Source organism: Trichoderma breve (genome assembly GCF_028502605.1).
Source record: "Trichoderma breve strain T069 chromosome 7 map unlocalized scaffold00008, whole genome shotgun sequence".
Taxonomy (NCBI): domain Eukaryota; kingdom Fungi; phylum Ascomycota; class Sordariomycetes; order Hypocreales; family Hypocreaceae; genus Trichoderma; species Trichoderma breve.
This window is the reverse complement of record NW_026611594.1, coordinates 386946-414189: the sequence shown is the minus strand read 5'-3', so window position 1 is coordinate 414189 and position 27244 is coordinate 386946. Positions and strand designations below refer to the sequence as shown.

Below are 27244 nucleotides of genomic sequence, written 5' to 3'. Positions count from 1 at the left end.
TTTCAAGCATTATGTTGCCCTTGGATGATAAGGACTCGTGCCCCAGATCAATAGGTACGCTCCATTTATCACTAGAACATGCGTATTTACTCACATAATAGTAGCCTATACTTGTAGAACGGCGGAAAGCTGGGAAGATGACATGGCTTTGTCTGTGACATTCTTTCCAGATACGCTGACTACAAACGCTATCTGGTTTGGTTGCAATTTTGAAGAACGATCTATTAATGGCTATAATCTGACAGATTCCGTAATCATTACGAGCAGATTGCGCGAATTCGATGGGGAGGTGTTTCATCCTATGATGTTGCCTACCATATTTGCGGAATTTGAGAGGGACAGGCATATTAACCTCGTCCGCAAGAGCAATACTCAGTTTGTACAAAAAATGATCGATATTGAATCGCGAAATGATACATTCTATGGAATACAACAGATCCAGAGAGACATCCGGCGGTCAATGGAGAAGGAGTCCCCACCGTCAAGAACAAGCTCGTTCTTTAATGGCATGAAAGGTAGAGTTGGAAGTTTTCTTTCAGGAAAAACCATGTCCACATCATGTAAGAGAAAACAGGCCCTAATATTGATAAAACTTAACTAAAACTTTTCTGACGTTATCAGCGACATTTAATAGCTCAGTGGGAACGGAAACATTGCGACCTGAGAGCAATGAAGAGGATGAAGAGGATGATGAAACTTGCGCAATGCTCTGGATTAAGATTAGCCATCTCAAGAACGGTCTGGAAAATTGGAAAACACAGCTACGCAAGATGTTTGATCATACACAAGAGCTTGAGGATATAGACTTTGGTATGAGTCGTGATACTCCGACCGAAGTCTTGACTTGTAGAAGAGACGGATTGAAAGAGTGTGGTGGCCGAATCAGAGAAAGGCTTCGTGATTTGGTTGACGAATACGACGATTTTATAAGAGAGTGCGATCACATTATGGCAGGAATGTCGCTTGCAACCCAATTGGTTAATATCCCCTCATCTGACTACTTTGACGAAGCTTACCTGCAATAGGACCTCAATCATATCGGTCGAAAGGACGCAAGGCTCAATGAAAATATATCTAGGAGCAGTCTGGCAGTGGCGGAGACTGCCCAGCGAGACGGAAGTTTGATGAAATCCATTGCCATTCTCGGAATGATCTATCTGCCAGCAACGTTTGTTTGTGTATGTCATTCAAAAGACAGTTAAGAACTTGATTTGCTGACAATCAATGTGCAGACATTCTTCTCCATGGGATTCTTCCAATGGAGAGGACAGGGTGACGGTACAACGACGGTGTCGCCAGATCTCTGGGTCTTTGGGCTTTCCGCAGCTGCTTTTACGCTGTTGACGGTGGGCGTATTCCTAGCCTGCACGATGAACAGGGGGAATAGGATGCGGGCAAAATTGCACATTGTTTGACAACGTTGAGAAAGAGCCGGTCATCAGAAAGAATAAATATGATTTTGTACGGCTGGGGCATATTGTTATTTGATGAAAGACGTATCAATTGAATAATTGTCCTATATACGGGTGAATAATGAACTAGATTCACTACTATTATATAACCCTAGAAATGTATGGGTACAACATTTTGGATCATCCTCTTTTTCATATTTAGATGCGCTTCTTATCTTAACCTCGCTATGCCCCCCCTTGTCACTCACATAAGCTATTAGGAAATGGCCGCTATATAATGCATGTACTTGGCTTCGCAACTTTACTGCACTCTAGAAGCGTTAAGTGGGTTTTGTAAGTCTATCCCATTGGAGGTGCTCAACAGATTCATTGCACCATGAGTCTAGCTACGAGGGTATAGCTTGGAGAATTTAGGCAGGAATGTTATAAATAAATAGCATATCTTGAGAGGAGCTTGTATTAATAAATAAGAAACATCTCTATAGTGCTATCTTTCATATATGTGCATCATCTAGTTCACAAATCGATGCTTCCGGATCTAGCTGTTGTGTAATATATGTCAATAGTAAAATCTATTTAGTTAAATCGGTACGGAATTGATGGAACATGGTTATCTGAATAACACGACCACAAAGGATCCTCGTCTTCAAGGTAGCCTACGTATACCTTACAACTCAGCAGCGTATTATGATCATAGTTTTGGCGTAAGCATAAAGATCTTGTCGTAATTTCTCACCGAAGAAGACATTTTGCTAGTCAGCCTCGTTTGGTTCTGTGAGACAGTCGAGGAAAACCTCTAAGCACACTTGGTTGCTCTGAATCCCTGCGGGCCGTCTCCTTGGCCCAGACGATAGAAGATTCAGGAGGGATGTTGTCCACCCTATATGAAGTAAGCCTTGCTATCATTTTGAGTGTGCTGTGGGAATATATGTCTCTGACCAACATGTCACATCGAATGGCGTCTTGAAGGGAGACCAGGCTCAACGACATGCCTCGCACTATGAACAAGTGGGACTCTACAGTGAGACGTACGCCATCACACAAAACACTGGTCCAAAGAGGGCAGAAGTTGCCCTGCTTGAGCGTGAAAGTACATGTAGTTTGATACGGTGGATATACACATATACATAGGGGATTCTCAAGAGTTGGTTCCAATAACCAGGAGAGAGGGAGGCGAAGTACATGTAGTTCGTTCTCGTCGTTGATTAGCGCATCTTCGCTGCACGCATTTCATATCATGCATGATATTTTCCGCGATTGTGTGTGCTCCTTTTAAGTCACTCTGCCGAATGATTGGATATCTTAGATGCAGATTACAGGTAATTATGCTGATCCTGATTATATCTGAGGGTGATAAATATACGTAAACACTCCCCGGCATAAATATTACCCGTCGTCGCTCTGAAACATTCACTAGATCGATCTGTTCTACTGGGTATTACGTACTAAGTGACACGATGGTCCACTACGCCCTATGTCGTGACAATAAGAATTCGGCTCAGGGTATACCCGTTGGAAAACCCACTTGTACCGTCGCACATTACTGTGCCTACAAAAACATAGATATTCAGTAGTTACGATGTGCCTATATAGTCACCAGAGAATGTATGCCTGCCGCTCTTTGACATGGTCTGTTGCTTTCTTGTTGAGAAGACATCTTGAGAGTTGGTCACAGTGTTTAGAAAGTATAGCATGCCGTAAACTGTGTGGGCCATGAGATGAGTCGTGGGATTGTAATCGGGGGGTTTGTGATAGGCTGCGGACTGAATGCGGACACTAGCCCGCGGCCCTTGTCGATGAGCTGAACGAGGCTTTGAATTGCGCCGATTTCAATAGTATCCAAGTAACCTCCCTTACTCTTTGGCATATAGTAGGTAGACGGCCATATTTGGTTCAATGGACTTGTTCCGCTGTATACACAATCTTCTAAACTTAATGTTGTCCGCTTCGAGATCTGAATAGGTAAATGCGTCACAGACGAAATCACGTGAGATTTCGCCTACCATTTGCAACCCATTCTCGTCGTGCATGTACAAGGTACAGGCACCCTTTTGGATATTCTCAATTGGGCATGTCTCAGGGCTCAAATCCTGGGATTGGATGCATGTACACGTAGATATTCAATTGAATGCCATAGAAAGAGCGTAAAGAGCACATCACATATTCTGTAGACGGTGAACTGTTTCAATTGATACTTCAATTGACATGATAAGGCGGCCTTTATCGGCAATCCCCGGCCCAACAACGGCGTCGCTTGCCATTGGATCGACACATCAAGCTTTCCAACAAACGCGACCCAGATCTGACTTCTGTCAACACCACGCTTCAGCAGCTGAGTAAATCGGACCTCAGGATGCACCACCGGGCGGCGATTAAGCAGCTCGGGCTCTCACGGAGCGCTGCCGGACGGGCGTTATGGCCTTCGTTGGCGTCGTCCAGGTGGCATCTCCGCACAGCTACAGCCTGCGATCCCCTCAAGGCCAAGAGCCAGCTGCTGAGCTGCGCACCGCGACTCTCAGTATGTCGGAGCTTTAGCAGCACAGCACTCCGACGGAATCAATTCGATGATGAAACCGGAACCTACAGTGAGGCAGACCATGAACATGCCGTCATCTCAACCTTTGATCTCTTTTCCATTGGCATTGGCCCCTCTTCATCCCACACCGTCGGACCTATGCGGGCAGGCAACATCTTTGTCTCAGATTTACATGCAGCTGGTCTGCTTGAAAAGGTCGACAGAATACGCGTAGCACTCTACGGCAGTCTGGCTCTCACTGGTGAGGGCCATATGACACCATCTGCTCTTCTGCTTGGTCTTGAGAGCGCCGATGTGGAGACAGTCGATACAGACTATGTGCCTAAGCGCTTTGAACAGATCAAGACAGACAAGAAGCTCTTTCTGGGTCGCGAGCTCGAAGATGGCAAGGGCAAAGAAATTGCATTCGACTATGAGCGCGACTTCAAGTGGGAGTGGACGAGAAAGCTCCCCCAGCACAGCAATGGCATGCGTCTCATGGTGTTTGACAAGGAGGGCTACATGTTGGCGACTAATGACATGTTCAGCGTTGGTGGTGGATTTGTTGTCAACGGCGCTTTGTCAATTAACCGTCCGGATTCAGAAACACCATCATCAGCCGAAGACGCTGGCCTAAGGTTGTCCGAGGTCCATCAGCAACAGAGTGAAGGCAACAGTGGACACCCGCTTGACCTGGCAGAGAACATGTACTATAAGGAGATCAGGAGAGAGGATGCGGCAGGAGACCGACGAACTGGACAAGAGATCAAACCCCTGGAAGGAGAGTCGTCGGGTCTACTCACATCTGGCTCCGAGGGTGGCCAAGCACCACCCCCTGTCACCTCTTCGTCGGAAGACGCCCCGGCATCAGATCGTGCGCCCGGTCATCAGCCTCGATACCCTTTCAGAGACGCAAAAAGCCTACTGGCCTTGTGCGATAAGCATAACCTAACGATTGCGCAATTGGTGTATGAAAACGAAAAGAGCCACGGTTACACAGATGAACAAATCCGCGACAAGGTTTTCCGCATCTGGGAGGTCATGGACAACAGTATCCTGGAAGGTGTCCAAGCACCGCCGGATTCAACACTGCCTGGCAGTCTCAAATTGCATAGACGAGCACCGGCGTTGTATAGACGACTCACAAGAGGGCTGTATCCTTCCCACGCCACCCAGGGCACAGAGACGACCCAGGCTCAGCTTCCATCGGAAAGCCAAGCATTGCCATCAGCTTCAGATGCATCAGGGACTTCAACCTTGACTACGACATCGGCACCAGCATCTTCAGGATCAGGACGAAAGAGCCTCGCTACCAGAAGAAGCATGCCTCTACGAACGCATGGCTCCTTTACTCATCCGGTACTGCCATCGCCTCGGCGACGTACCACATTCCCAGCAAGTAAGTATTGTTCAGACTTGATAGTATCATTGTGAGGAGAAGATACTAACAGAACTGCAGTGGACTACTTGACCGTATACGCCATGGCAGTCAACGAGACCAATGCAGCAGGCGGACGCATTGTCACTGCCCCAACCAACGGCGCGGCGGGCATTATACCTGCGGTGCTCAAGTACACCATCGAGTTCGTCAGTGATGACCCTGAGCGCGACATTCTATCCTTTTTGCTGACAGCTGCCGCCATTGGTATGCTGTATAAACGCGGTGCCACCATCTCCGCAGCAGAGGGCGGATGCATGGCCGAAGTGGGCGTTGCGTGTTCCATGGCAGCCGGGGCATTCGCAGCCTGCATGGGAGCGAGCCCTCAAACAATTGAGCAGGCAGCTGAGATTGGCATTGAGCATAACCTGGGCTTGACATGCGATCCAATTGGTGGGTTGGTACAAGCTCCTTGCATAGAGCGTAATGCTCTGGGTGCTATCAAAGCTATTTCAAGCGCCAACCTCGCTCTCAGCGGTGAAACTGGCACGCAAAAGGTTAGCCTTGACGATGCTATTCGGGCTATGCGCGTGACGGCTCAGGGTATGAGAAACGAGTTCAAGGAGACGAGCTTGAGTGGTTTGGCGACTAGTGTTCCGCTTCACATTCCCGTTAGTGTGCCTGACTGTTGAAACAACCTTGCGGCGTTCTATAGAATTTATTACTAGGCCTTCTATCCTGGTACAGAGATTAGTTACAATAGATCAAACCGTGATCGATAGATGAAACTATGATCAACAGACGAAACGTGATGGCGATTCTTCTCATTAGGAATGGAAAGGGCTGCGTCAAAAGCTGAGTCTACGCTGCTGCTTCATCCTCCTTATCCCATCCATCACGCTGATCCTTCGGGATTCGAATAAGGAACAGAGATATCAGTGCAGAAGCACCCGCCATTCCAATCGTAAGGTAAAGTGCATGCCGAATGCCTCCGAGTTGGTCACGGCCACCATCGTTTGTATACCGTTCAACCGTTCCAGCAAATCCCAGCCCAGTGCTGAGACCATACATCTGGATGGTACCCATCAATGACCCAGCAATTCCTTGATGTTTCCGTGGGACACTATTGCTAGTGATGATCTGTGTCGCCGTAAAGATGAAATCGGGGCTGAACCCCATAATGATGAATGACGGAAAGCACTGAGCCCAGTATGTTTGCTGTGCAGGCATTGTGGCCAATATGATGGTAGCAACCACCGCTGCTATTGCGCCTGTTGCCATGACTACTTGCGCAGGGAGATATCGCACGGCAATTGCGCTGACGAAGCAGCCACAAGTTCCCACGGTGGCAAAGGCAGAGTTGACTGCTCCGGTGAGGAGGTTGGAATAGTGGCGGATGGAAATGTTCCAGATTTGGACGTAGTAGAGGAAGATGCCGACACCCATGAAGGACATGAAGGCGGATAAGACCATTGGTCCGAATGAGGGAGCGCCCCAGATATCGAGGGGGAGAATGGGTTCTTTTGCGAATCTGCCTTCCCATATGACGAAGAGGACGAAGTGTAGGATGGAGACTATGAGAAGGGCGTAGACGTAGGGCTGTTCCCAGCCGACAACAGCTGCTTCTCTATGTTTCTTGTTAGTAAGTGATAGTTTGATGGGCTGTAGGAACTGTTGAGAGAGCAACTTACGTCCAGGAAAAATTGAATAAGACGAGACCAGCGACTCCGAAATAGGCACCGATATAGTCAACTGTTCCATCTGCATCCATAGGTCTGCCGTCAGGAGGCAAGACGAACGAGCTTGCGCCAAAAACGACTGCTCCAAAGATGGCCCTGTAAACTGCATATCAGCATATACTCTCTTGTAAATTCATCTTCATCCACAATGACTTACAAGAAGAAATATAGCCACCACCACTCCGTCAATTGTCCAAAAAAGCCAGGAAACACAGTCCCACCAGCTGCACCAACCGGACCCATGGCACCAAACATGCCAACCCAGATATTTCGCATCAGACCCGGTGGGAAAGCAATCGTTAGCATGGCAATTAGGTTGGGGACCATGATTCCGCCGCCAACGCCGCTGAGGGCGCGCATGACGATGACGGTGTCTGCGGAGCGCATGAAGCCTGTGATGAGGTGGAAGAGGACGTAGATGCAGGCGCCGACGAGCATGGTGTTTTTGTGGCCGTGGACGGCGCCGATGCGGCCGCCTATGAGGACGAATGCGCCTTGGGTTAGTCTAGGATTGTTAGTATATGTGCTTTCTTTGTTGGAATAAGGAGTGAAGATGCGTACGGGTATGATGCTGCGATCCAGACGCTTTTGCTCTCGGGTGCTCCCAGTTCTTTTGGAATACCAATGGCGGCTACAAGACCGGCGCCGTATGGTATAGCCTGTTTTTGGCGGTTAGTTGGATTCTGGGTTCGAAAGCCAAGATGTGGAAAGGTTGATATACTTGAACCAGTTGACAGAAAACAATACAGAAAGCGAAGATATTGTCTCGGAGAGTCGGCTGAGATTTCTTGACCTCATTTTCTTCCACGACGGCGGTCTCCGTGTCACTGTTCATCATCATTGGGCTGGCGTTTGGGTCATTCCCCAAGGATTCGAGTTCGGAGGCTTTCGACATGTTGCTTGAAGTGTCTGCTCAATATCGTGCTGTGACATGCTCTGGAGAGATCTTGACTTTCTGCTGTAGGATGTTGTACATCGTATTTATTCTACGATCATGATAAGGGATGAGACAAAAGAAGAAACTTTGATCCCGAGGATTCCACTTTGGACCCAACTTCCGAAAAAATGAGGTTCGACATGTTGCAAAGATGTTCGTGTAAGCAAGCGCTCTCTGCTCCAGCGGTTCAAGGGTTAGTTACCGTATTAGGTTGAGGCTCTCCATTCTTGATTAGTGATTCGGGGACTGGTGGTGATTCTTACGATCAGCTTGTGGTTTAGCTTCGGAATTCTTGAGTATAGTTTTGAGCGTCGTTTAGTCACCTCCGCAGGCCTCCGCAGCCGTCCGCTCCTGTCCGCAGCACTCCGCAGCATCAAGATCAATCGTTGTAGATTACCTGCGGTGTCATCGGACCCCTAACGAGTGCGTTCGCCCCACTGCAGTTGCATCTGGTACTCGGTGGAATACCATATTAATAATGGCATTGCAAGGACTGTTATCAGCTTGGACGACTGAATCAGGAATTTAGCCTGGTCTCCCAGGCTGAGCGCCTTGGCTGAACCCCTGAAGATGGATGAGAGGGCGATGGCACCTCCCATTGTGGAGAGAGGATTCTACGGATGTGGAAGGAAATTTTTGCGATGATAAACTGTCTCTAGGAATTACTAGATGGGGCTTAGAGATGGAAATCTATGTTATGTAGTTGAGCGGCAGTTTCTTACTGTCGTCACACGGGCAAGTGAACATGATTTCGAGTGTTGGGGCTGCAATACGCTACGAAGGTATTACTTTCAGCTTTTCGGCATAAATAGTTCTGTCAATATTTATTCTAGACTAATCGGCTAGAATAGATACATCCCCGTGCTTGACAAGTTCCACATCGGATATCTCTTGGAATCACTCGTGATTGACGTCCAGCTTGATGTCCATCAACATAAAAGGAGCAAGGAATGCCACTCCAGGAGCAGATATAGTCACAACTCGTAAGGTTGGGTAGCTTAGTTTCCCAGCAACAGCATGGTTAAAACAGTTATGCCACGCTGGGACATTGTTGTTCTTTAAAACATCCACAGAGTAGCGCATCCGCCGCAATCGATACTGGTCGTCGAAGTCGTAGGTTTGGATCTTAGTGTGAGTGGGATATCCATCGGGGAATGTGGCTTCCAAGACCGGCCACTCTTCGCCGTTTTCGCGAACCAAGGGCTCCAGTTCACGAATTTTGATGTCTGGATTTTGCCGGAGGTGGAAAGGAAAGTTGAAGTAATTCCAGAACGCATAGCCCACGAACCAAAAGAGATGGTGAATATCCCATTTCGATTCTGCGGTATGACTATTGAAGGCTTCTTTCGGATTCTCCCGGACGTCGAGCGTATCTTGGCCGATTTTGCCGGCTTCAGTCCGCGTCGGGCACCACGAGCCGTGGAAATCGCCGAATCTCTTGAAGATGACCTTTTGAGATTTCGTATCGATTGTTAATTCCGCTTTATATGGTCCGGGAAATCCCTTGCTTTCTAATGCTGGGCCTAAAAATTGGAAGCATGCGGAAAGAGATTGGATGGAGTTCCAGTATTCGAGGCCGCCATTGGCGTCGATGATTCTTTGCAGAAGACTAACTGAGAGTTCAGTGTGCATTCAAGGATAGATCTTTCTGTTTGATTGGAAGGGCGACAGACCTATTGGAAGACATGATGGGCAATGCTGATTTTAGTACTGATTGAGTTCGGTGCTGATTGTATCTAGAGATTTGCGGTTCTTCAGATGGCATTTTATATTCGAGCTGGATATCGTTTCCTTGATAAAATTATTAATCTACAGACTCTAGATGATCAGTTCAATGGTGTCTGTGATGTTGATTATAATAATTATTAGTGAACTGAAGTCGTATGCCCTTGTTATTGTAGGGATATCCAAGATGATATAGATATATTTTGGTGTAGCACGACTATTGAAGTAGCTCGGTCACTAATCAAGAGCTGTCTTAGATGTTGATTTCAAATAAATCTTTTACAAATGGCATCAAATTGCTGGGAAGTCTTCTACGCTGCGTATTATGGGGAGGGAAGATTTGTCATACCAAACCAGGCTCTGCGAGTCTCTCACATTTACGTCGTTAGACTGTGCTCCACGAGGCCTGATCTAGGCCTATTACTTGCCAAGTTCGTGTTAAGAAGCATTTCACTTGGCCTTTCGGTGGCACCGACTAGGATACAATTCCAAATTTTATTTCCTCAGGCTTAGACCGACTGACGAATTCTCTCTTCCCTGATCATGGGAGCAACACGTCTCATCTTGACTAGCACATTCTACCACCAGATACAGTCAAACGAGGCATCACACACGGCAAGAGATTTGTTGGTAAATAAGGTGGGTGCCAATGTTAAGAAACTGGATTGGAGTGCATGCGATCGTACATAGTTTGTCAAGCATAGAGATGGCCTCAATGCGCTGACATGGTAGAGTGCATTATCTAGTACTCAATTGAACAAGCATTCTGTCATCCACTAGACGCCAAGCTGATGAGGCTTTCGTCAAATAGTCCTGCTTACAGGTATCCTATTGAAGTCATGGAATGCTTTCTTTGCGTCTAAAATCTCCATGTATATCTCTGGTTTCTCGAGTGTTAGAACCGTTATCTCTGAACGCGCGCGTTTCGCAAAATGACTTACCGGCCACTTTCCAGCGCGATCGAAGATACTCTAAAAGCCATCTAAAGGAGTCAATTTTCTCCTGAGTTTCGTTGTCCGGATTACCCTGGCCAATTTCCATAGCCATCATGGCCGCTAGATATACGGTCTGCATGAAGAAAATGGGCAAGCCCTCTTCTAGAGGCCCGCCACTCTCAAAGTCCTTTCGGAGAACTAATGCTGAACGTCCCAAGACTTCAAGAGCCCGCTTGGTCTCAGGAAACGTGTAGCTTTCTGCAACTATAGCAGAACCGATACGAAGTTGTTGCCAGTGCTGATCTTGAAGTAAAAAGATTCCGCTGCAAAGGTCAATTTTTGCAAGATAATACACTCAAATTTTGCTTACCAGTAAGAAAACATTGTCTGGCAACAGAATGACAATCTTCGAGCCGTATGTTCCTGCTCCGCGGCATTGACCTGTGCTTCGAGAGTACGCCGCAATTGTGCTGTATCCTCCTTCAAGCACGTCGAACTGTTTGCTTTGGATGAAGCGGCAGATGCTGCCAGTCGGAGGGCTTCGCTTGTCAAGTAGGTGGCTTGAGCAAGCCGAGCAAAGCTACCCGTCTTGAGATGGAATGCGGCTGATATCGGAATAGCATCTTTGTGCGCTGTGTTCTGTGAATAAAGATGTTAGCCTCGACTTATAATACATATGCGATAACAAGAAAGCCATACTCCTTCTATGAAAGCTTGGTCATCAATCGGAAGATAGTAATTGATCTCGGGATCATTTGTGGCCAGATGTCTGGAAGGGTCTCCGAAGTTCAAAAAGCTGTGTTTTAAAATTAGCAAAGATCATGATGAAGGCTGAACTGATGTAAATAATTGCTGATTCGGAGTTCCAGGTGAACTCACCGATCTAGAGCCAATACTCCCCACCAGCTTCTCCTCTTTTCTTCAACTTCCATCCAGGGTCCATCAAATCCGTTGTTGTTGGTCATTAGCTGATCCAGACCAAGGGCAATGCCATATCTGGCACAGGTGCCGACGGTCCAATAGGCAGCGGGATAAATTGCCTGGCCCATCTCATACAGTGCAATGAAGATTGTTGCTTGGAGAACCTGTAGGGACATGATGCCCGCTGCCTCGATCTCATGGTGGTATCTTTTTGCCGTTCTGTAGAGAGCTGTCTTTGGGCTGTCTCCACGATGAACCGTCGTAGTACAGTAGAGCTTGACACACAGAGCTAACAAGACACCATCTGCTTGTCGGGGAGACAGTGGGTTAAGTAAAGAGCTGAAAAAGCGCTTCCGGCAAACTATTGGCAGCCATGAGGCGTTCTGAGAAAACAGCACGGCAGCTATGTCGCGGATTTGTTGAGGATCTCCGACGTAAGCCGCAACATCACTTGGCACTGGAAGTTCTAGGCGAGGGATTTCCAGCTGGATGTCACGAAATATCCTGGGCGCAAGAAATTGGACAGCTCTTGCGGTATCGAACGCAGAGTCCAGATATGGAGTTTGCTCAACCGGTGGAGGTTGATGGTAATCGGAGAAAGGTGAGTCGTCTCGCAATGGCTCTTCATCCCAGACAATTTCAGGAGTATACGAGCGCTTTGCTGGGGGTCTTGGGTAGCTGCAGCGCATGTCCTTGCGGATGCATAGCTGGCATGCTGGAAAGACTCTATCGCAGCGTCTTTTGCCACGGCGACAGGCATGACAGGCGATCCGCGAATGAGTCGCAGTCATCTTCGGAAATATCACTCGGAAGTAATGGTGAACAATGAATAAGTTTGTTTATTCGATAGTATTTGACAAGCATTGGATCAGCGGAAGGGAGACTCTGCTGCGGAGCTGACAAATGAAGGCGCCACCACTGGATTTATGATTAGTATACCAAGCAGCAGCTCACTCCACACGGACTCTGTGTCTTATGATAACTGGTAAGTACTTAGGTATTACAGAGTTCAGAAAGAATGCATGCTGTGAGCATTGTGATATATATGTAAGATAAAAACACGCAACTTAGCTTTGTATATCCGGGAGGCGATCTAAGTTTCAAGGCTAGATTCAAATAGAGAACTACCTGTCAGACAATGATATATGTTCTAATCAGGTGCCTTAGAAACAGACCGAGCTCTCTGTCTCTGGTTTGCTAAAAAAAAAAAAGACACTATTATCCAATGAACTAGACAAAACAAATGCACCGTCTAGAGCTGAAACAAGAGACATGACAAGCTGTAGGCCCTGCAAACAGCGTCCTTGAGTCACAGAGTAAATAGGTCCCGAGTCTCAGTCAATAGTTCATCAATTAGGCAACTCTACGGAACAATTTGCAAGAAGACAAGAACCTAGGAAAACGATTTTAGGACTTTTCTCAACCTTAGGTATCAGCTCTAGAAGCTATTGCAGTATAACTAGAGTATACTCTACTTAGCGGGTTTCTTTGCCCTTCCTCCGAATCCCCATCCTATTTGATGCGCAATAGTGATAGACACCTCCAAATCATCTGCCCACGCCCATACCAACCCCGGATTCTTCTGGAACATGCGACCTGCAGCAATCAAGTCTAGCGGCGTATCATCGGCCTCATTACTTCCTTCAATGATTTTCTGCGCGACCTCCCCCGTCTTGATGCTTCCCACAGAGCTGACTAACATCGTATCTCCTACTGCTGCTTTAATCTTCTTTGCAAACGGCGCCTGATATCCTGGCCCACCAATAACCTTTTGCAGAGCGTGATTGCCACCGCTCGATACATCCAGTACGTCAACGCCTCGTTGGGCGAAGAGCTTGGCCAGTTTGATGCTCTCATCGACATTCCAACTTGGCCCTCCATTCCAATCTGGATTTGTGTCCAGCCAATCAGTTGCGCTAATGCGCGCAAATAAAGGCATCCCCTTGGGAATGATTTGCCGCGTTGCTTCGACCAATTCTAGTGCTAGACGAGCACGATTCTCAAAGCTTCCACCATACTGATCAGTCCTCTTGTTGACAGCCGGCGACAGAAAGCTTGAAACAAGGTAGCCGTGCGCAAAGTGCAACTCAATGACATCAAAGCCAGCACGGAGGGCACGTCGAACAGCGGAGAGGAAATCGTGCTTGAACCGCGCAATTTCTGCAAGACTCATGGAGCGTGGTTTTGGATAATGTTCGTTGAAGGGCTCATTGCTAGGCCCTACAACATCGTCAGGCCAGCCACCGACTTCTTCAGTTGCTGTTGCGCCAGAGCTGAGCCAAGGCGCGACTGTAGAAGCTTTACGCCCTGCGTGACCTAATTGAATGCCAATGCGACCATTTTGACTGTGCGCAAAATCGACATGCTTCTTTAGAGTATCGACGTGGGCGTCCAGCCATATGCCCGAGTCCTCTGGCGTAATACGGCCATTAGCCTGGACGGCGGTAGCTTCAATCATCATTAGGCCAGGCTGTGAATTATTTAGTGTTTATTTTTCTTTTTCTTTTCGATAGGGCAATTTAACGAGACGAAGGTGAGAAGAAATATCTGTTCAAAGAGGCAGTCTTACGCCACGCTGGGCCATCCCCCCATAGTGGGTGATGTGCCAAGGTGTGTGAAACCCTTCATGTGCGCTGTATTGGCACATTGGGCTCACCCAAATGCGATTCGGCATCTCAATATCGCGAATTTTGAGAGGGGAAAAGAGCTTGGGCACAGGTTTCCCAGATGCCTGAATTTGTGAAGCGCTCCCCGGAACGGGGTCTTGCTCGGGGGTAAAGAAAGATGCGTCTTTGGCAGCAACATTATGGATTGGAATGGAGCATTTGGCCTTTTTCTCAGGGACTGGAGTAGCGGCGCGAGAAACGGTGATACCGTGGTGAGGGTGACAGATGTGTGGGTGAGAGATGCGTTGCGTAAGATAGGCTGCCATAGTGTCTATACGGTGTAAGATGAGTATCTAGGCACAGTACAACGAATCTGATGAGATTTAATTTATTGTAGAGCAAAAGAGAAGATTAAATAGAAATCCCGTTCTGACTTCTGTCTCGCATAATCCCCAGATGCACTATCATAGTGATTTAAATACCGATGTCATCGGCATGAATAGCGTTAAGAACACAGATTAGAATCCGGTGGCTTCGCTATATGATGACGATGTGACGTAGTAAAAGATTTTAACGGGAGTGGCATTGGCTGATTCTAAACCGCCCATACCCCTCGGGCGTTGAGGGGAAGAAAGTCGTAAAGATGGGATTCTATGTAGTAAAAGTATAGAAAATTTATCTTGGTACATGTTTTGGCTTGGCATTTATGTATCTTATATGGCTGCAATCCTCCGGGAAGGAAATGGAGCGCTAGTACATGTGTGTGGCTGTTTAGGGACGCTTTCGTTCAATCAGAAATTGGGGCTCTGTCAATATCGAAACGTTGGTGTCTTTTGTGAACACTTACTAACTAGCCGAGGTATGCAAAAGAAACCGTCCGTCGGAGCAATAGCATGAAGAGAGGCGTAAGTGTTCAAGCCGGAAATGGCACATGTTTCAGCCATATCCTTCTAGAAACCATTGAACAACTTGTCCCTGTTCTAGAACGACATCCATCTTCGTGAATAGCTGAATAGTATCTCAGAAAGCCAAAGTCAGAGCCTGAATCTTTTTGCAAACATCCTCAAGTATACGTTTTACCCTCCAGTCTTCACAATTTTGCCTATGAGTGGTAGCGGCGATATGTACGTAATTTCCTCCGAGTTCAACCTCTCCCGCCCGCGGGCATTGACCTGTCGGCTGACACGCGGCGAGCTTCGCAGATAGGAGGATGTGTCTGTCAAAGTGATCGGTGGTGCCGATTTCGCATAAGCTCTTTCCGGTCGACCTTGCCATTGGCACTGAAAGGAAGGTGTACACTCATCGTAAAGCTATATACATGTAGTTATACCATCTTAATGGTGTTAGTTTAGTTAGTTGCCGTCTAGTTATGTTGCATTCAAGGTGAGTCATAGGAAGCCTTGTTAGGTCCCTCAACCCTCTAAGATGCTGTTGTCAGATTCGCCTTCACTGCACGCTGCATATATCCTCTTGAACTATAGTAAAAGTATACAAAAGCAGTCTTTCTATATGCATGCTGCCATTGCAACCTTCCTTAATCGCTTGAGAATCCGACTGAAACAGTATAGGCTGATGTAGGATGCATGCCATTGTCGATCTTAGCTGTGCTAGAATTAAGCTTATGTTTTTAATCTAAAGCCTTATCGGTGGGCAAGACTCGATCCTATTCTACAGATGGAAAAGATCACTTAAAATTGTAAACAGATGAAGAGTAAGCATATACAATTATCAAATGGTCATTGTATAATTTAATTAGGCATCAAGGCAGTAGTAAATGCTGAAACAAGCATACGCAGGTGTTGATCGCCAGAGCTGTCTGTTGTTATCCCTGAAGCAAGCAAACTGTCGCTGTTGGTTGTTGCCACTTCCTGCGTACTGACCGAAGCTAAAGCTTCCAGGTTGAATATGACTTGTGAAGGTGTTTCCAGTTGCGAAGCTAGCAGTATAAGAGTTTCCTTCCCAAGTAACTAAACGTGCCGGGTTGGTAGCAAAGGCGATGTTTTGTGAAAATGGTGCCACGTTTGACTGAGAGTCGTCCGCGTAGTAGGCAACAACACTAACATATGCCGACCCAACGTCAGGGCCACAATTAGCAAGATGCACTCCCCTGTAGGTGAACAACGCCATTAGTCACGTATGCAGTCACTTAAGATTGGACAAACATACTCTCCAGCCAAGGCGCTGGGAATGAGAAGAGCGACTGCTCCTAGAAGAATGGCGCTGGGTTGAAACATTGTAGAAGTTTGACGTGAGAGGAATTGAATACAATTGCTACTGCCGAAATCAAGGCTGCGGCATCTGGGTAGTCTTTATATAATTTGTATATACTCAGGTGCAACTACAGCTTCCTCTCCTATATTTAGAATCGTGTGAACGAGAACGAGACTACGAAGTCTCATAGAATTCGTCTCCACCTATGGGCGGTGTGCGGGCGCCCCTAGTCCTCTTTCCAGGCATAAGTTGTATGAGTTCTATCCGCCGCAGCCAACAGAATTTGATTAGCCCTTATATGGAGTAGGGCGACGGGTCCATGAGGCGGGTAATGAAAGGCGACAGGCAAATCCACCAATTGCTTTGAAGGCTAAGAGAAACGAAAATATGACACGCAAATCCACTCCACTGTATAGAATTGTGTTACGCGTTCGTCTTCTACCTCTCTAACTGCAGAGAAATAGCACAGAAGACTAGCAAGAGAGCTTTTGTATGTTTGGAAAGATCTAAATAATGCTTGATGCGAGGGAGATTTGCGAGTCGCCTCTATTAACCTTGATGCTGCTTACAACTAGGTAGGAGTTGCTTACAATTAGTAGATCAACTTGCCTACATGCCAAGCATGCCTATATTTCACATGGGTGAGAGCGAGCATCCTTTTTCCATCGTTCCCGTTCTAAGAAGTCCCGTCTCACGTTAGCCACTAGCCAACAACTTGCGAGTGAACACCAGCTGCAGAATACTCTCTTTTGTCTATTCAGATCATAGACATGAGATAACTCCTAGCTAGTTTCATCTGGTGAATAGAGTAGCCTTCCTAACACATACGCCCATGTCCATTAGCAGATACGAAATCTCCTCACGCTTTTGTCGCTATTCTTTCTCTTGTGTGGGGCTGCTGTGGCATCCAGGTTTAAAGTCGCTTGACTCGGTTTTGGGTGGACTTGAGCCCAAGCGCCAAGACTTCCAAGACTCTGTTATGCGCCTTTAGCATTCCTCGTAAGCAGCTCAGCCATGCGTATAAAATGTATTTCCCTAGATGTGTTAGTCACTGCGGACTTTCGCACCATAAAGGCGCCGGAAAGGGTTCATAGACTGATATATACAACATATCTGGGCAGGGATACTCATTAGCAATTCTCTGCTTATATAGACTGCGTGGGCTTTTTCATCTTCATTATTTAACTTCTTTATTAATTCTGCTCTTCTGGTCAGGTATTTTCTATTATTATCATCATTACTTCTTTAGAAGAAACTATCAGTTTTGATGTGCTGTTCTAACAATGCCTTCGTTGTAGCTGCAGCTGTAGCTGCAGCAAAGTTTTGCCAGATCTTATTTTTATGGCTATCCGCATAGTCACACACACCCTTAACCACTATACAGGGCAGCTCGTCCCAAATTCCCGCCCCCTCCATCTCTAATGAAAGAATATTATAATGACTTGCAATAATGTCTCGCTGTTCAGCTGACTTGTAGACTGTGTCGCCGGAACCAATGCGGCCGATAAATATGGATGGCGCTTGAGCTTCTTCTGCTCGGTTTTCGCTCTCTAGCTGTTTCTTCCTCTCTAGGCGAGTTCGTTTCACGAGGTACTCATCATTACAGCCAAGTTCATCACATGATGAGTTATGACAAGAGGCACGGATAGGGTCTACGTTAGTGCGGCTATGAGAGCAGAGACATTCGGGTTCAAGGTGGTGTTTATGCTGGTAGTCTGCTCGAAACAAGCGGTCCTTGTGAGATCCAGGGTATCTATAATCGCGGTCAGGCCGCCTTTCCATGGGCAGCTTCTGGATTTGCTCCAAGAAATATTTTGCACGCTGCTCTAGCGTTTGCCGCCAACGTAACGTCTCTAGCCGGGAAATCATATTTCGAATACCCTTCGTTGGTCGGCCTAGGCTGGCTTCAATCCCTTCTTTAGGCCTGAATCCTTCCGGATATTGCCTTCCCAAGTCGTATTGTACAATAGTTCGGCTAATAATGACATCTCCCAGAAGCATCTCACCTTTCCCGTTGGGATTGGGAACGCCACCGCATACTCCCACCAGAAGAACAAGTTTTAGGGCAGAGTAACTAGAACGTAGGCTAGCAGCAGCTCCTGCCGCACTTGCCTTGCCCATTTCTGGTAAAAGAACGAAAACGACATCAATGCTTCCCATGCGTCCAGTTGTATATGTATTAAGATCCCCCTTTGCCTTGCCGTAAAGGTCACGACCATCCTCGTCCCAGAAGCAGTCAAACAAGAGGGTAACAGCGTCGTATTCGAGGGGTAGCGCGCAGATGATGGCCACTTCAAACTCGTCACGGCTCGAGGGACGACCAGGGACTGTGACGATCTGCTCACTGATATTTTCAGATAATGGCTCAGTGTTTCGAAAGAGTTTGCTACCACGGCTGAGAAAATTATCCCGTTTGTTCAATGTACTAAGATCGGTTGGTTTTGTAATCGTTGACCTGAAAACTATTGTTGAGAAGTTTGTTGTTTCAGGTATTGCGATGGTACGACTCCGCTTCGAACTTGGCCAGAATTCTCGTCTCTTTCCCCGATCATCCAGATCACCATCAAATAATCCATTACGTCGAGTTGACGCAACTCCTAAGGGTAATTTCGATGGAAGAGGCTCAGGGGACTCTGATCGTTCCCTCTTCCGAGTCGTGCATTCCACCAGAGAGAGTTCAAGTTTTCGAACTATGTGTTGGTATAGCTCCTCTCTTATTTTCATATCTATGTGTTCCCCTCTGGGAGTCTCATCTCGGAGGCTTTTGGCTATCTGGCGATGTACGTTCAGACATCCCACGACTGCCTCTATGTAAGAGTCGTTTCGCTCGACTTCCATGCGCTCGACACACTCAAAAAGCTTTGCCCAGGTTTGCGTGTTTTGTTCCCCATAGTGAGAGTCAATATTAAGCGGTAGGTTGTCTCCTTCTTCAATTTCAATCAACAGTTTAGCGAATGAAAGCAAGACGGGATGCCCAATTCGGAAGTCACGAAACTCTTCTGAGTCTTGTAACTTTGAAGAGAAGGACAGATACAAGAGATCTTTGTTGGGGCGACCGTCATTCGGAACAAGAAAATGGATCCTTCTCGAGTCCAACTGGGAGTCAAAAAAGTCAAGGAGACAAAATCCGAGCTTCACAGCCAATGTTCGCTTTTCCTTGAGATTATATCGGATGAGGGACGGTTTGCTGATGAGTGAGTGGCAGCTTAAGGGCTTGAAATTTCCATTTGTTATAAGTTCGTCAAGTGAAAGCTTTTGGATAGTTTTTAGAGGTGGCTTTCCCATTGTCTGCCAGGCCCAAACTCCAAACAGCTGATGCTCTTGGATGGAAAGGTGGAGCTCCTGGCCTCGACCTTGAAACTGCTTTAGTTCCAGGCAAACATCGCGCAGTTCTTTGATAGCCTTGTCATCTCTGATTGGTAGTTAACACCAAAGATTTACAACGTAGCCGAGAAATAGTGAAGTGTGCACTCACTCAACTGGGGCACAAAGTGTTTCTTGCCAGGTTCCAGAGTTAGAGCAAGATGACAAGAGTAATTGAAGTTCGGGTAGACGATCCGCTTCTGCTATCTCCTCTGATACCTTCAACAAAACCTCATGACTGATTTCGCAAGTAAATCGTTCAAAAAGAAGGTGAAAGACAGCGGACGCCCGACTTCGGAATTGTGTGTTCTTCCAAGGCGTACTCTTGACATTTCGACTGGACCCAACCACTGGTCTGAATTGATTGGCAAATAGTTGGGCCATATACTTGTTGAAGCCAGTGATTGTTTTTAAATCTTCTCGCCGACTTTCGGGTCGATAACGGAACAGGGTATGGTTCGGGCCACCAACCAGGTCAAATACCTCTTCATGTTCGAGTCCATCAAGGAAATATATCAACCCCCAGAGGTGCGGGTACGAGGAGTTGCTGTGCAAGTCATTGTTTGCCCGAAATTCGATATCCACGAGATTATTTAACAAGCTGCACACGCTCCTAAGCTGAGACCAGCACGGCTGCAGGTTATCATCAGACAGTTGGATGTCAGACTCCCGGGGAAGGAATACTTGGCGCAGCTCAGTTTCTAACGCCATCACCTCATAATAGGCACGGTCGCTGTACTCTGGAGCCCTATCCCATGTCTCGGGCAGCCCATCGCAATAGGCTTTCTTGTCTATCAAGAGGGCTCCTAATCGTTGCAGCAGGTCCCACTCATGGAGCTCAGATAGGTATGGCATTGTATGCGGGAAGTCCAAACCTACATTTGCCAAGAAGCCTAGGTGATGATTAAAATCGAGACCGAATCACTCGCCACAGTCTTGACTCAGTTTCCAAAAGAGACTCATGTATCCATGCATATTGTGAGCAAATAGGACTCAACTAGGCTGAAGCGTCATGCATGATGCTGACCAAGTCTTCTTGGAGATGCGGGGTATTATTATTCCGACAGGACGAACTCGCCAATGATGTGACAATATGCTGGTCATCAGCTGAAGGTTGACTTGAACATGGTGCCCAATTTTGTCCTCCTCATCATCGTCATGTCGGTAACGCCGCAGGCCGAAGATCGCATATACAATCTGGCTTGTGAGTGTGAGGAGTTGTTTAAAAAACATCTTTCTCAAGGACACTCGCCTCTAGTCGCAAGACTTCTAGCGGAATACCAGCAACGATTCTCAATATGGACAGCCTACTTGGGTGTTTTCGCACGCCCCAGTCAGTGTCTCGACAGAAGGCTTCAGACTTTACATGATATTCGAGATATTGTTTTACGTCTGTTGGGATTGTTGAAGAGAGCTCTATCGCTATGTTTGTGCATTAACTAGCTCGCTTTCATGTAAATATCTCCTGACTAGGATTGTAGTAGAGCCTTCTGGTATTACCGCCACTGATGATGCCAAGATAAAAACTCAAGATACAGAAGAAGCCCTGAAATCGGGTGTGGAGAGCTTGACTGAGATTGAGGAGACACTTGATCGACTCAATCGACTGGGCGTTGCGATCCGACAGTCAGCCAGACTGAATCTCAATCACCGAGTGAAACTCTTCGCTCAAAATGTCAATGTGAAAGATTATGAACACTTATTCGCAAACATAGTCCAAGTCCTTTACCCCAACGCCCATCCGTCCTTACGGAGTCGTCTCGCAAGGTCCATGACAGACAGGCTGGCAAGAATAGTCTTTCTCAAGTCTCGACAACTTGCTCTAGCAACTCGGCGAAACGAGCAGCCACAGCAGATGGCTGGTATTCCTGAAGATGAGGCAGTGCAAGAGGAGACAGCTCCTACCGCACATGTTCCACACCATCCGCCACCCACTCTTATATCACAAGACTCGTTGCCTCAGCCCATAGGTCCGCGTAACGCATTCTCCGACCTATCATCACTGGACACGAGTCTCTTCCGATCTAGACTAAACAACATATGGCGTCCAAACTCCAAAACTCGCAAGACATCGTCTACGCAAATTAAATATGAAAATTATCCACGGCCACCAAATCAGTCAGAGGGTGAGATGGTAGTTTGCGAATGGTGCTCGCAGCCACTTAACAAAGAGGATCTAGACCCTATGAGATGGAGGTAAGAAGAAACACAGCCTGTTCTAGCCAGGATGTCTAATCTTGAGACGCAGGCGACACGTGGATCGTGACTTGGAGCCTTACATATGTCTTTCAGAAGGGTGTGCTGAGTCCTCCGCAGGATTCTCAACCTTTGAAGACTGGTCTGATCACATGCAGACTCACGGTCAGCGGTGGCATCAAGATGTATATTTGATGCCTTCATGGATATGTGCTATATGTGAAGACAACCACTACACCTTTGGAGACCCGGAGAATCTCCTTTCACATATGCAAGAGACGCATATTGACCAATTTTCTGCCGAACAGATTCAGATCATCTCAAGGCGAAGTAAGATTTCTAGATGCCGATCACTGAATGAGTGTCCTCTCTGTTGTTTTCAGATTCAAGATCAAGATCAAAGGGCGAAAATAGTCTCGCAGAAACGAGCCGGAGAGCCATTGGAGGGGAACAGTAATAAAAGTACACGAACAAGTATTGACAGAAGTTCCCCAAAGCTTCATGCAAATGCGGACAACTCTACGACTGAATCTAGTTCGCAAGGGGCCAAGATTATGACTCGGCATATTGCATCTCACTTGCAAGCACTGATGGCCCTTACAATCCGGATAGCTTCCCGACAAACGGATCAATCTGTCGCTATGGAGATAAGCAGCGATGTTGTGGATAGTGATGACGCCTTCTCTTCATCCCGCGACGAGGATCTACCGCCCTCGAGTATCTTGAACGATCACACGAGCGTGGAACCTGACCCTCTCACATCCTCAACAATTCCATCCTACCAAGATAGTAGCACTAGAAGATCAAATGATGATAGTCTTCAACAAGTCATTCCTCCCGAGTCTGAAGACTTGGGGAAGTGGGGCGACGTGCCTCGCCAGGGCGAGGTCTTGGCCGAGCTTGAAGCGCCTGCTCTTGAAGTCTTGACCACGGATACTGGAGATACGAACGAGGAGACTGCCATGGGTTCTGATGATGATTCCACTGACGAGAGTACCGTTGACAATGACGGTTTATCTAACCAGGGAATACCAATACAAGACAACCGCCAACGTAGCGTTGATGGCGCGTTATTCCAGCGAGCCAGCCTTGTGCGCAGTCCGACCCCGCGAGGATCTCTCCTTACCTTGATGATGGAACAGAATAAGCGTTTGCAAAGTCCAGGTGATCGTGCCTCGCAATCGAACTTGGCCATTCCTCCATTGAACATCGCCTCCAATGACCTCTCGCTACAAGGCTCACCAAAAGACTCTTATGATAATCCTTTCGCGATGGAGGGATCCATAAACACTACCCTCGCGACAGAGGTATCCATAGGCAGTACCCCCACGCTGACACATGGGATCCCCATCGTTGACAATGCTAGCGATATGCAGGGCCAAGCTGCTCTCTCGCCGCGCACAACGCGTCGCAATATGCTCGAGACTGAGCTTACCGAGTCCCTGCGTCGTCACTTGCTATGGGAGCGACAGCAAAGACCTACTAATGTTATATTAAAGGATAGTAACACCTCGGATCATGTAACTGACGATAAGAGCTGTGATGACCCAGATGAACCTACTGAAGAGCCATCACCACTGGATATAGGGAATGTCTTTACTTTTAGTAACGATGAGTGGACATATTTTTAGTTGTACCAAGCTAAGTTAGAAACTTGAGTCTGCCATTTGTAAGTCACCCATTGTTTCCTTTCATCTCTATGCAACATGGCTTACCTGTTTTAGACGGCACTGCGCTACTGCTAGGTCACTTGAATGTCGCTAGTCATATTCTACTATAGCTGATTCCGTTCCCTGGCTAGCTCTATTCTTGATCTTTGAGAAATACAAGAACGCGGGTATTCTTTAAAGCTCAAGCTAGGTTAGGCTTGATAGATGTTGGTCGGATATTATTTGTCCATGACACCTTTTACTTTCTAGAGCCTCTGCCCATACCTTACATCCAATCCTTCAAGAGCTCCTCGCACAATTTCCACAATCGATCTCCTGTACCACGATTTACAAGTCCGTCAAAAATATAGTCGGCCCCAGTTCCCCAATGACCCCATGGCTCGACATAAGATCCGTTTTGCCCGCCCTGCTCGAGCATCTTTGTATCGTCGACATCAGCGAATCCTGCGAACAGTAGGGTGAGGCCGCCGTAATGTTGTTCATAAAGCAGCGGAGATGTCAACCACTTGACGAGTCCGGGCTGGTTGCGTTGGAATTCGGATTTGACGGATCCTGGGTGGAGGGAAAGTGACAAAAGGCCTTGCGCTGCGAAACGCCGGGCGAACTCATGCGCAAACATGACCAGCATGGCTTTGCTCTGCGGGTATTTGGTCATAGCTCCCTTGAAGCCGCCCAGCTGGTGCATGTTTAGGTCATCCCAGTTAACACCGTCTGGCTTGGGTGCCGCTCGATGACCCGAAGACGAAACGTAGACAACTCTTGAGTGGCCAGGCTTAGCATCAGAGCGTGCGGCTGTCGTAAGACAGATGGGTGTTAAGAAGTGCTGAAATAGGAACGGGCCAAGCGCGTTGACGCCAAGATGCGTCTCGAAGCCCTGAACAGTCTTGCTTCCGAACGGCGCTCCACCAAGTCCAGCATTGTGCCATACCACGTCCAGCCTCGACTCTTTGGATAGGAATTCGGTGGCAGATGCCTTGATGGTACTTAGGTCGTTGAGATCAAGACGGAGGAAGAAGATCTCGCCTCGGCCTCGTTTGACAGTCGGGTGAGGAGCAGCCGGTTCGGACTTGATCCTATGGATGGCTTCCTCTGCCTTCTCAGCGGAGCGGCCGGCAATGTAGACACGGCCATTGAGATTGTACACGGCCTTTGCGGTCTCGAAGCCACACCCAGACGAGCCACCTGTAATAATGAAGACGCGGCCAAACTGGTCCGGGATATCCTTTTCAGTAAAGCTTGGCTTGGGTGGGAAGGACTCCCTCCAGGTTACAGGAGGCATCGTGGCGATGCCAGACTTTGCTGGACAGAAACCTCATCTGGAAAGATAATTGATGTTTAAATAGTTTGTATCTTTAATACAAGAAGACTGTATTTGCAGAGTATAACATGACAATAAGGGTCAGACTCTGGGAGACTCTGGTTGAAGCATCGGATTCCCGCGGCCGCGGAGATTTGTGGATCCACCCGCGGGCATCTCTCACATGTCCTCGGCCGCTGCTGTTGTCTAGCTAGACTTTACCTCCCCTGACTTCACATTTCGCAACGTATCACAGTCTGAGAAGAACCCAATCTGAACAATGGCAACGGCGTGTGTATCCTGCAAAGTGCAGAAACGGAAATGCGACAAAGCGACGCCAAAGTGCTCACAGTGTTCAATGTAAGGCGTCCGAACCACGCAAAGGCGGGGAGACCGGCCCCTACATTCAGATGACTGACCGCCAAAATAACATCGTAGCCGATCTTGCGAGTGTGTCTACCCGGGGCGGACAGGCAAAGTATCGCGAAAGATTTCTTCTAGTCGGATTGATCGTGATGCTGTGGCTGATAATAATAACGGCTTACCCCCAACTCCCGGCCTCCTCCATACCGACCATCCATGTGAACTCCAGAATGCCAACGAATTATGGGCGCCGCGGGTAGAGTTCCCATCTGTCTATTTTGTTGACCGAGACGTCTTCCGACAGCATCGTATCCACGTCCCGACAGCCTGTCCTGGGACCAGTGCGTTTCCCACTGTCTTCATTGGAGCAACCCTGGCGGAGCAAGACTCGTACGTCTCGGCCTTCTTCAATGGAGTCCACAGATGGCTGCCTGTTCTGGATGAAGAGCGTTTCCGCGGCAGGTTATTGGGGAAAACGCCCGCAGAGTTGCCCGCGGATGTAGCATTGCTTCTCCTCTGCATGAGACTCATCACCTCGGCACCCTCCGAGTCGTCACGAAACGGAACCCGCACCGACCTTCATCTGGCAGCCAAGCAGGGATTTCTAAACTTGGAGATGGCAGGTGTCTTGTCTGTTGAATGCTTGGAAGCTGGCCTGCTCATCTCTCTCTATGAGATTAACCATGCTATCTACCCATCTGCATTTCTATCAGTAGGCGCCTGTACGCGTTATGGTCAGGCTATGGGTTTCGGCGGACTAAACGCTTTAAGGCTGCGCCCTCCATATAATCGTAGCGAACTTGAAGAGAGTAGGCGATTATGGTGGGCCGTTGTTCTCCTAGACAGGTGTGTGCCCTTTCCACTCCCTTTCCACTCCCTCTCAACTCCTCCACACCTCAATCCCGGTAGCTGTATTCTTGGATTTTCTTCCCAAAAGACTCTATGCCATCTTGCTTGTCTCCAGCCTAACAGCTATGTAGATATCTTAATCTCGGTTCTCCAAGTCGACTCGCCTCCGTCCATGACCCACCAGATGATGGTAGTATGGTCGTTTATGATGATGTACGGTGAAATATCTGACCCACAGCTTTGAAGTCGACGCTAATCTTTGTGAAGTCTCAGGAAACGGCCACCGCCAACAGCTTTGGATCCGGCAAGCTCGGGCGGCGTGATCAAGGCTGTCCTGCCTTGATCGCACAGGCTACTAGACTACTAGGAAAAGTGCTGTGGCACACATCCCATAACTATGGCTCTGAAATGGGCCTTGAAATGGGTTCAGAAGCCCAGTATCTCGAACTCGGATTATCGTTGCGCCAACGGCAAGAAAAAGAATCCTCACAACTTGGCCGCACGATAGCCTCACTTATCGATGCCGCAGAGACTGAAGCTAGGAAGTGGGAAGTTCCTATCGAGGAACAGCTTATGATTTGCTACAGGTAAGCATGCGTAGATATTCTTATCGTCGTCGACTCACATACGTTTAGTTCTCTCTTTGTCCTCTATAACCACAACGAGAGCTGCAAAGGCGATCATACACAGTGGGACGAGCAGACATTAGCTGCTGTCGACGCAACAAGGGCGACGGTCATCAGACGGTGCAGAAATCTCCTTTCCGACCAAACAAGCAGTTTGGAGAGCATCTCGCCCTTCTTCGTGCACTGCATTTATATGGTTGCCATTCTGGGCCAATCCGAGACGCAGACCGCCGCCGAGACAAGAGGTGTGCTTGTGAAAGCACTTAGACGCCTCGAGCGTCGTTGGCAAGCAGCTGGTAAGCATAGTGTCCCGTGAATATGCCACCGCCTATCTGACAAGAGTTGAAATAGGTGTCTACATAGAGATACTCGAAGCCAGAGAAATCCTGCAATCACCTTGAATGTTATTTGTCGCTATTACAACTAGTCGTATCAATTCAATATAACGAAGACTATAACCGAACCCCCCCGGATTCGAGATGCAATTGACAAACTGGTTTA

The 27244-nt window shown here is 47.6% G+C and overlaps 11 protein-coding genes across 11 annotated transcripts; 4 read left to right on the top strand and 7 right to left on the bottom strand.

The window, feature by feature from the left end:
• Nucleotides 1-11: 11 nt before the first annotated feature.
• On the top strand, nucleotides 12-1415 carry T069G_11245 (uncharacterized protein; the record flags this gene model as incomplete). The annotated part of the gene is made up of 5 exons (XM_056178450.1): nucleotides 12-54; nucleotides 105-560; nucleotides 622-977; nucleotides 1026-1178; nucleotides 1233-1415. 5 exons carry the CDS (start codon nucleotides 12-14, stop codon nucleotides 1413-1415), a joined length of 1191 nt encoding a protein of 396 aa, XP_056023324.1.
• Nucleotides 1416-3765: 2350 nt separating this feature from the next.
• Nucleotides 3766-5997, top strand: T069G_11244 (serine dehydratase alpha chain domain-containing protein; the record flags this gene model as incomplete). The annotated part of the gene is made up of 2 exons (XM_056178449.1): nucleotides 3766-5326; nucleotides 5387-5997. 2 exons carry the CDS (start codon nucleotides 3766-3768, stop codon nucleotides 5995-5997), a joined length of 2172 nt encoding a protein of 723 aa, XP_056023323.1.
• Nucleotides 5998-6166: 169 nt separating this feature from the next.
• On the bottom strand, nucleotides 6167-7939 carry T069G_11243 (major facilitator superfamily domain-containing protein; the record flags this gene model as incomplete). Its single annotated transcript, XM_056178448.1, has 6 exons — nucleotides 6167-6523; nucleotides 6614-6932; nucleotides 6997-7140; nucleotides 7202-7549; nucleotides 7606-7703; nucleotides 7766-7939. The coding sequence occupies 6 exons, from the start codon at nucleotides 7937-7939 to the stop codon at nucleotides 6167-6169; spliced, it is 1440 nt and encodes a 479-aa protein (XP_056023322.1).
• A 939-nt stretch (nucleotides 7940-8878) lies between these two features.
• T069G_11242 (uncharacterized protein) lies at nucleotides 8879-9668 on the bottom strand (the record flags this gene model as incomplete). Its single annotated transcript, XM_056178447.1, has 2 exons — nucleotides 8879-9590; nucleotides 9655-9668. The coding sequence occupies 2 exons, from the start codon at nucleotides 9666-9668 to the stop codon at nucleotides 8879-8881; spliced, it is 726 nt and encodes a 241-aa protein (XP_056023321.1).
• Nucleotides 9669-10509: 841 nt separating this feature from the next.
• Nucleotides 10510-12251, bottom strand: T069G_11241 (fungal specific transcription factor domain-containing protein; the record flags this gene model as incomplete). The annotated part of the gene is made up of 6 exons (XM_056178446.1): nucleotides 10510-10586; nucleotides 10648-10964; nucleotides 11012-11280; nucleotides 11341-11437; nucleotides 11521-12066; nucleotides 12106-12251. The coding sequence occupies 6 exons, from the start codon at nucleotides 12249-12251 to the stop codon at nucleotides 10510-10512; spliced, it is 1452 nt and encodes a 483-aa protein (XP_056023320.1).
• Nucleotides 12252-13033: 782 nt separating this feature from the next.
• Nucleotides 13034-14494, bottom strand: T069G_11240 (NADH:flavin oxidoreductase / NADH oxidase family domain-containing protein; the record flags this gene model as incomplete). The annotated part of the gene is made up of 2 exons (XM_056178445.1): nucleotides 13034-14032; nucleotides 14132-14494. The coding sequence occupies 2 exons, from the start codon at nucleotides 14492-14494 to the stop codon at nucleotides 13034-13036; spliced, it is 1362 nt and encodes a 453-aa protein (XP_056023319.1).
• Nucleotides 14495-15920: 1426 nt separating this feature from the next.
• Nucleotides 15921-16402, bottom strand: T069G_11239 (uncharacterized protein; the record flags this gene model as incomplete). The annotated part of the gene is made up of 2 exons (XM_056178444.1): nucleotides 15921-16275; nucleotides 16335-16402. The coding sequence occupies 2 exons, from the start codon at nucleotides 16400-16402 to the stop codon at nucleotides 15921-15923; spliced, it is 423 nt and encodes a 140-aa protein (XP_056023318.1).
• A 1222-nt stretch (nucleotides 16403-17624) lies between these two features.
• T069G_11238 (phosphorylase superfamily domain-containing protein) lies at nucleotides 17625-20597 on the bottom strand (the record flags this gene model as incomplete). Its single annotated transcript, XM_056178443.1, has 2 exons — nucleotides 17625-19791; nucleotides 19855-20597. 2 exons carry the CDS (start codon nucleotides 20595-20597, stop codon nucleotides 17625-17627), a joined length of 2910 nt encoding a protein of 969 aa, XP_056023317.1.
• A 270-nt stretch (nucleotides 20598-20867) lies between these two features.
• Nucleotides 20868-23569, top strand: T069G_11237 (uncharacterized protein; the record flags this gene model as incomplete). The annotated part of the gene is made up of 6 exons (XM_056178442.1): nucleotides 20868-20946; nucleotides 21001-21145; nucleotides 21216-21938; nucleotides 21991-22103; nucleotides 22164-22268; nucleotides 22551-23569. The coding sequence occupies 6 exons, from the start codon at nucleotides 20868-20870 to the stop codon at nucleotides 23567-23569; spliced, it is 2184 nt and encodes a 727-aa protein (XP_056023316.1).
• Nucleotides 23570-23873: 304 nt separating this feature from the next.
• On the bottom strand, nucleotides 23874-24887 carry T069G_11236 (short chain dehydrogenase domain-containing protein; the record flags this gene model as incomplete). The annotated part of the gene is made up of 1 exon (XM_056178441.1): nucleotides 23874-24887. One exon carries the CDS (start codon nucleotides 24885-24887, stop codon nucleotides 23874-23876), a length of 1014 nt encoding a protein of 337 aa, XP_056023315.1.
• A 298-nt stretch (nucleotides 24888-25185) lies between these two features.
• Nucleotides 25186-27144, top strand: T069G_11235 (fungal zn(2)-Cys(6) binuclear cluster domain-containing protein; the record flags this gene model as incomplete). Its single annotated transcript, XM_056178440.1, has 6 exons — nucleotides 25186-25265; nucleotides 25344-26114; nucleotides 26249-26330; nucleotides 26391-26704; nucleotides 26753-27039; nucleotides 27095-27144. The coding sequence occupies 6 exons, from the start codon at nucleotides 25186-25188 to the stop codon at nucleotides 27142-27144; spliced, it is 1584 nt and encodes a 527-aa protein (XP_056023314.1).
• Between the last annotated feature and the right edge of the window lie 100 nt (nucleotides 27145-27244).